At 42.1% G+C, this 8705-nt stretch overlaps 1 protein-coding gene across 1 annotated transcript in view; it reads left to right on the forward strand.

Moving 5' to 3' along the window:
• Positions 1-8027, forward strand: part of CLNK (cytokine dependent hematopoietic cell linker) — a 118613-nt gene extending 110586 nt beyond the window's left edge. Inside the window, exons 17-18 of the mRNA XM_057546318.1 lie at positions 67-222; positions 7881-8027. Of these exons, the coding sequence (XP_057402301.1) occupies positions 67-222; positions 7881-8027 (303 nt within the window). The remainder of the gene's footprint in view (positions 1-66; positions 223-7880) is intronic.
• Positions 8028-8705: the final 678 nt, after the last annotated feature.

Genomic DNA, 8705 nt, shown 5'->3' on the forward strand with positions numbered 1-8705 from the left:
CACAGTTGGGAGGTTGGATTCTGATTCTGATGCCTGAGAAGATCATCGTTCTTCCTTTCGCTTCAGGATGGCACCTTCTTGGTCCGAGACTGTTCCACAAAATCCAGGGCGGAGCCCTATGTGTTGGTGGTGTTTTATGGGAACAAAGTCTACAACGTGAAAATCCGCTTCCTGGAGAGGAATCAGCAGTTTGCCCTGGGGACAGGGCTCAGAGGAGACGAGGTGGGTATAACCCAATGACTTCCCTTTTCCAGGCTAAGGACAACAACACAGGGAGACCTAGGGGATGCTGGCCGAGTCACCTCCATATCCCCATGACTGCAGCATCGGAGAAAAGAGCCGCCCTGGAGGTGCAGAATGTAATCTAACCCTTCCAGCCCCTTCCACAAGCATTCCCGCTCATGTCTTAGCTCATGGGGCTGGCAGCCAATCCTGACCCTTCCATGCACCCTCTATCCTGCTTTGCCCGTTAAAGAAAACTCATTCTGTAAGACACATCTACATTCTGCCTGCCAGAAAGCCTCCACTGAGCCCCACGTTAATGCCACACTCCTTCCCCACCCATCGCTGAACTCCCACTGCAGCCATTTCTGACGACGTCTGTTGGCATTAGGTAGGTGTGTGTCCCTACATTGAATGTGACCTCGATCACAGCATCCAGTGCTACACTGAGCATGCCTGTGCTTGGTACACATCTGCTAACAGGTGGCTAGGTGAAAGAATGACTCAATTAAAGCATTCATTAATAACTGTATAAATAAATCAGAGAGAAAAGGGAAAGGAGATTGATTTTTGCTGTGTTTATGCTAGGCTTGGTCTGTCTGCATTATCTTATTTTAACCCTCAACAACTCTTCGATATAATGGTCATTCCTATCTTAGATGTAGGGAAACTGAGGCTTGGAAAATTAAGTAAATGGCTAGAGATGCACAGATAGTAAGAGGGCAAACAGAGGCTGGTCTTTCAATACTTCTAGGAAGGAAGGAAGTTAGGAAGGGAGGGAGGGAGGGAGGAGGGAAGGGAAAAAGGGAGGGAGGGAAAGGCAGAGTTCAAGTTCTGTCACCATTCACTAAGTATATGAGCTCAGGCCAGTCACTTAACTTCTCTGAGCTTTAATTTCTTCAACTGTAAATGTTCTTTTCAAGTCTAGACTTCTATAATTCAGTGATTCTCATTTAGCATCTCCAGACCTCAATTTTATCTGTTGGTATATATTATGGGCTGAACTGTGTCCCCCTCCCAAATTCCTATGTGAAAATTCTAACCCTCAGCACCTCAGAATGTGACCGTATTTGGAGATAGGGTCTTAAAAGAGGTGGCTAAGGTAAAGTGAGGTCACTAGGGTGGGCCCTGATCCAATATGAGTAGTGCCCTTATGAGAAGAGGAGCTTAGGACACAGACACACACAGATGTGAAGTCACAGGGAGAAAATGGCCATTTACAAGCCAAGGAGAGAGGCCTCAGAAGAAACCAACCCTGCTGACACCTTGATCTTGGACTTCTGGCCTCCAGATCTGTGAGAAAATGAATTTCTGTCATTTAAGTCCCTCTACCCTCACTCCGGTCAGTGGTACTTTATTATGGAGGCCCAAGAAAACTGGTACAGTATGAAACCAGAACTGTCACACGAATATCTATTTTTTTGCAATAGATATCAAAATAAGGACTATTGCCAGGGCTACCAAAATGCTTCACGAAGGCACGTGTGTGAAGATTCCAGCTTAAACCCAGGGTCTGACCCAGAGTCCTTTTCTGAGACTCATATGTGGCTGGAGAGGTGTGGTCAGCACCCGCCAGACTACCTACCATGGGATCAGTTCACCAGCCTTTGCTCCAGCCTGGGAAAGTTTTGGCATAAAGGAGAACATGAGTGAATAAATAGATTAATACATAAATCTGTCAAATATTGCCACAGTAAGAAAGGGTTACAGCAAAACTAAGAAGAGAAGTAGCCAAATTTTTCTTTTGTGATGAGGATTAGTGAGTTAATGAATGTAAAACACTCAGAACACTGATTATTGACATATCAGTAAATGTTAGTTATGATTTTTTTTCATTATTATCACTGAGTCATGGCAATAACTAAAGCATGGTTCCCCTTAGGTCCAGATACCTATGGCTAATGGAATTTCCAGCTCAGTATCCCTTTGTCCTGTATTTTCTTCCAGCTCATAGATGTTCTCATTAAAAAAAAACCAAAAAGCTTTTTTCCCAACAAGCCATACTTTGGTCTACTTATAAAAGAGAAGAAACAGTGACCCTGTGATAACTTCCTAATAGTGTTGAATCAGATTGCTAGCCAGTTCACTGCAGGCCTCAGCAGGTTGTCATAATGACAGCCCCTGGATTAGACCACCAGCTTTCAGGTGAGCTGCTCTAATTATTGTCACCAAGGACCCCTTAAGAATTCAAATGCCTATGTATAATTGAATCACTTTGCTGTACACCTGGAACATTGTAAATCAACTATACTTCGATTGAAAAATAAAAATTAAAAAAATAAAATAGACATATCATTTTCCTAGATTTTTATATTTGTAGTATTTTTAGCCCAAAAATCTTGAATATTTTGAGATTTTTTTTCTCAATCTAAATAAATTTTCATTTATATAACCTAAAAAAAAAAAAAAAAAGAATTCAAATGCCTCTTTTAACACTTTTTGTGTTATTATGGAATTTTCTCCTCTCATGCAACCCCCAAGCAAGAGTCTCCTTTTCATGTGTTTATTTAACACTTACATACGTTTATCATGCACAGGCATTATTCTGTGCATTTAACAATTATTAATTAACTTGATCGGTTTAATCCCATAGCAACCCTATGAGGTAGGTGCTGTTGATACCTCCATTTAACAGACGGTGAAATTGAGGCACAGAAATGTGAAGTAACTGGCCCACAGCCACAGCTAGTACATGCCAAGGCTGGGGTTCAATATAGTCTGCAAAAATATTGACTTTTTCACATAGTCTCAGATAGCATCATAGCAAATGCAAATGATCCCCAGCCCATTTGAAAACAGCCCAGAACTTCAGTTGAAAAAAAGCTAAAAAGCTAAGACTTCTGTGGAGCTTACTGTGTGCCAGGCCCTGGGTGAAAAATCACAATTTACAGGTAGTTCTTCCTGCCTCTTTTCTGAACGAGCCTGCCCTGGTATAAGAGGGGGATGATCTAGATTGTTCTCAGTTCCTGCACACCTTTCACAGTTCGAGCCCTTTGCCTTGCTGAGGAAGAATCTCCCATCTCTAAGAAAAGATAAAGAATTTGCTACAGCAAGGCTCTGCTAAATGCAAGCCAGGTACTAGCTACTTCATCTGGTGTTTGAATAAAGAAGTAGCATCTTAGTCCAACTCTGCAGGAGAAATGTTAATGAGGCACAAGGTTTTCAAGCATAATTTTGATTTCCTGTGGCTTTTTGATTGTCTTTCAAACTTTAGACTTTATCCCCACATACAATGCAGTGACACCTATTCCAAGGGAGGTATTCTGAGTGTAAGATGAGATGCTGTAAAGAGAGTGCCAGATACATAGAGGCAGGTGCTAAGTATCATTTCTCTCTTAAATGATACCCTAAAGCCCTTTCACTGGGTCTGTGTGTACCGGACACAGATGAAAAGCTCACATGGAGCCATGAGAGTTGCAGGAGAAACCTGGACGGGTCCCCTGGGAAGGCGCAGCTTGTCGACACCTGTCACAAGCACAGAAGGCTAGCAACTCCACATATACCTGCAAAGAATGAGCCTGGGAAGGTCCATTTTGCTGTATATTATAAATTTGGATCATTCTGCTAGCCATGTGGCTAGAAACTCGTGTCTGAATTTAGATTCAGGGAGCACGCAGTATATTAGTTTTCTGGGATTGCTGTAACAAAATACCACAAAATTGGTAGCTTAAAACAATAAATATGTATTCTTTTGAAGTTCTGGAGTCTAGAAATCTGAAATCAAGGTGTTGACAGGCCACCCTTCTTCTGGAGGCTCTGGGGGAAGATCCGGCCTCTTCCAGCTTCCGGTGGCTGTTGGCAAACTGTGGCTTTCTTGGCTTGTGGCCATATCACTCTGATCTCTGCCTCTGAGGTCACACGCCTCCTCCTCTTCTCCATGCGAATCTCCCTCCGTTTCTATCTTATGAGGATTCAGGTGGTTGCTTTTAGAGATAACCTAGGATCAGCCCCTCTCTCAAGACCTTCCTCTCAAGATCCTTAATGTAATCCCAACTTTGCCATGTAAAGTAATATTCACTCTTTTGCTTAGAAGGTCATATTCACAGCTTCCAGGAATTAGGACATGGGATATCTTTTGGAGGCCACCTTTCAGCCCAGGTCTCTCATTTGTTCAGTTTTGGGGCCAAGCCTTAATTTTATGCCTACATTATGCTAGATTCAATGCTTCATTCTGAGGACACACAGCAGAGTAAGGCAGAGTCCCTGCCATCCAGAGGATTCCCTGTTAATCTGTGCTCATCTATGCATGCACCTATTTATCACCTGGTAGAACACTGGCGGCCCTGGACCAGCCAGTGGGGCACCTGCTTGTTAATAACCTGCAGAGCTTTACCTGCTGCCAAGTTTTAGAAATCACATTTGTCAACATTTCTGTGGAGTCTAGTAGAAGAGAACAATTTTAATCGGACCCTTCCTTGTCCTGCAAATGTTTGTGATAAGTTGCTGAAAATTATGATAGACGTTTAGTTGATAAATTCAAGTTCAAAGACTAGGAAACAGAGAGAATTAACCAATGAGTTTATTTCTCACTTCCCTGGTCTGCTTCTCTCTCCTCCTTCTCTCTTTGAACCTCTCTATCTTCCTCTTTTTCTCTTGTCTTCTTTCACTCCCATGTGTGTATTCAAACAGATTGATTAAGCTTTCTGGCAGTGAAACATTGCCTATGGTTGGTATTTAGGGCAATCACAAAAGGTTTAAACAAATTTTAAGATCTAATATTAGGATGGTATTTGCTGTCCTCCTGAAAAAAAGAATTTAATATAAAAGTAAGAGCTTAATTATAATCTTTTTTAAAAATTATCTTTAGGGTAATATACCAGTTGTTAGCCTCTCACTAGGAGTCAGTAATAAGAAATGACAGAATAACTTATTTATTTCTTCCTTGCTTGCTTCCTACTACTTGTTAAAATTACAATTTCATATAAAATATCATCCCTGCAGTAATTATAAATAATTAGTATTGAGTTCACTATTTTGGGACCATCCTAAAGAAAACAGGAGTGAGATTACAAAGCAAGATTAATCTTTTTCCCTCTAAAGATTAATCCCAGGAAAGACAATTTTCTCTGTGCCATGTGGGTTACCCAATTTTGTAGAAGAGTTCTACATGGAAAATCTCTTTTCATAAATTATTTTTTGTTTCAAGTATGAAGAAAGAGAAAGAAAATTCTGTCCCTAATTTATGACTAGAAATGAAATACAAAAATGTCCTTCCTTTCTTCCTAAAGGCTTACAATGAGAGTCTATAAACTTCTACAGTGATTTCATGGCTCTTTCATCATGTTCTTGGCAAACTTGGAAGGGAGGAGGTCATAGCAATGACTGACATTTACTGAGCACTCACTGCAGAAAGAGCTCCCTTCTAAATGCTGTGTGTGTCAACTCAATTAACCCTCACAATGACCTTCGGAGGTAGGTCTTAATATTACCATCACTGTTCCTAGAGAGAGAAACTGAGACAGAGCGTGTAAGAAACTTGCCCAAGGACACACCGCTAGTGGGTGTGGGAAAGCCCTGCTTGGAACTCAGGCATTTGGGCTCCACAGCCCTCCACTTACAACTACTGTAGCAGAACAATTACTGTCCCTGCTGGACAACCACCTTACCTTAGCATCAGGTAGAGACTAGTATTGATTGTGTACTTACTAGGGGTGGTCAGATAAGTTATCTCATTGAAAACTCTGCCACACATCCAGTAATGGGCTCAGAGGGGCAAGTTACTTACAGACTTAATCAGGACTCTTTTCAGATGAAAAGACAAAACCAACTCAATGAGCATAAGGGGGAAGGTGGAGGTTTGTTGACTCAGTTCCCAGGAAGAACAGGAGTGGAATGGATCCAGGGACTGGTCAAGGTCAGGGAAGGCCCCGGGAGGACTGTATGAGGTTCTTGAGCCCCAGGTTGATTATTTCCACAGCAAATTAACCCTAAATGAAATGATCTATCTGGATAGGGAATTACTTTCTGTCTGCCCCCGCCTGAATGCAATGCATGAATCTCCATGAGGACCTGGACCTTGACAATCTCATTCCCTCTTGAGTATCCCTCAGGCTTGCAGACATTTCTGTGCTGGGCAGAGGGAGGATGTACAAAACTAAAGAGAATCAAAGTCGTCCCCAGTGCAGCTCCCTCCTTCAGGCTGCATCATCTGGACACTGCTCTGTTGGAACAGTGGGTTCACAAGCCATAAGCAAAGTTGCATCAAGTAAGAAACTGATACACGTCCAGAAAAACCAGATTGCGTTCCTGGTCCTGCCCTCTGGCTGTGTAACCTCTGAGCAAGTCACTCTTCACTCTGAGCTGCAGTTTCCTTGGCTCTTCAGGGAAGGTCTGTTCTTCCCTCCCTGTTCACTTCACAATGTTGCCCTAAGTTACAAAAGGCAGGTCGTGCAAGCTCTTTCTTCCTGATCATCTCCCAATAGCCCCTTTCAAGAACTCAGCCAAACTCATCAGAATTCCTATCTGTGCCCACATGTTCTCAGCACCTGTCTTTGTACACTCGTCTTCCTCTGTTCTTAGTATCTTTAAACTCACCTTGTCCACTTGGCTCACCCAGAATGTCAGCCCATTTCAAGTCTGTATCTTCCACAAAGTACTTCTTGATTCCCCTACACTTGAAATCATCTTACTTTCCATTAAATCACCCCAGCACTTTATCTGTACATCTCTAGAAACATAAAAATGTAATGATTCACTGTCACCTCATTATTTCACAAGAAGCCCAGGGAAGGAACCTCAATTGGCCAAGAACTACCAGGAGCCCTGTGGTCATCAGTATTCTTTTTTTTTTTTTTTTAATTTATTTTATTCTTGGCTGCCTTGGGTCTTCGTTGCCGCGCATGGGCTTTCTCTAGTTGGGGTGAGCAGGGGCTCCTCTTCGCTGCCGTGAGAGGGCTTCTCACTGCAGTGGTTTCTTTTGTTGGGGAGCACAGGCTCTAGGCACACGGGCTTCAGTAGTTGTGGCTCGCGGGCTCTAGAGCACAGGCTCAGTCGTTGTGGCGCACGGGCTTAGTTGCTCCGCGGCATGTGGGATCTTCCCGGACCAGGGCTCGAACCGGTGTCCTCTGCATTGGCAGGCAGATTCTTAACCACTGCACCACCAGAGAAGCCCATCAGTATTCTTTCTGATTAGTCTAGAATGCTTTAGAACAAGAGGGGTGTACAGGAGAGAGATTTCACCGCAGACCTTTCCCATTAGTTTACGAAGTGAAGGTCAAGCCCTGATCTTCTACATTTTAGTATGTCACAGCTGGGGGCAAGGTAAGGGAGGCACCAGGGATTCTCTGTGGCTGACTGCTGTGTAATTAACCCATCCGAACTGCTTACGGTAGGAACATGTAACCACAGAGTGGAGCTTGTCCAGTGTAACCTGATTCTGGTGAACACTCCGTGGGTGGGAAGTTTCGAGAGCTGCGGAGGGCTCACTTTTGGTCACCCTCGTTACCTTAATCTTATCACTGATCCTTCAGGGGCTTCTTTGTCACATCCTTTTTTTAAAAAAAAAAAAAAAAAAAAAAAAACCATTTTCTGATACCCCTTTACAATCTAAAAAACGTTAAATGAATTAACCTAAATAAAACGAAGCATCTTAGGCTGTACTTTAATCTACAGACACAAAGGTACCTAAATTTTCATTAACTTTCTCTTCTGTGTTTCAGAAGTTTGATTCAGTGGAAGACATCATCGAACACTACAAGTATTTTCCTATTATACTCATTGACGGGAAGGATAAAACTGGGATCCACAGGGAACAGTGTTACCTGACTCAGCCCCTCCCTCTCAGCAGACACTTCTCACTTATGTAGCCTGGTCTTTGTTTCATCTTCAGTTCAGTGGATCCAATGCCTCTATCATTTTTTTCCTTTGTTTCAAAAGATTATTTTCTGTGGCTTCAAGGGATTACTTCTCTGACTCCATAGAAAAGAGAAACATTCTATCATGGAAATTGGAAAATCCATTGTGGTTTTGAAAGCTCTAATTGCAGAAGAAATATTTATAAGATGCAAAAATAAAAACTGGCTTTTAAAAAATATCTTCTAAAGAAAAAACCAAAAACACGGTCCTTATGCTCATGTTACAGATGAGCAGCAAAGGTTACAGGAAGCTATTGCTTCAATGTTTGCAGCTGGCAACTGACAAGTCTAGGTAAAAGTCCCAAATCTATGATCTTTATAGGACTTGGTGCTGCCTTTCTTTATTTCAAAATTGTTTGGACTTGTGAATTTACAATGTTTTCATGATTCCTTATTCTAAAGGTGTTGGTGAATGTTAGCTCTATTTTATTTATAATTCTGGAAATTCAATTTTAGGAAAGGATGTGGTATGGAAAAACAAATCACTTGTGAACACCACTTGAAGGACAGAAATCAGAAATATTTTTAGTATGGTGTGAAATGGCCACAGGACCATCTCCAGCCTACTCTGTTTAGAGTAGCTTTAAGCCCAGTGGAATTAGCAAATTCATAGAAAGGGAGTAAGCTTAA

Source organism: Balaenoptera acutorostrata, chromosome 5, assembly GCF_949987535.1.
Source record: "Balaenoptera acutorostrata chromosome 5, mBalAcu1.1, whole genome shotgun sequence".
Taxonomy (NCBI): domain Eukaryota; kingdom Metazoa; phylum Chordata; class Mammalia; order Artiodactyla; family Balaenopteridae; genus Balaenoptera; species Balaenoptera acutorostrata.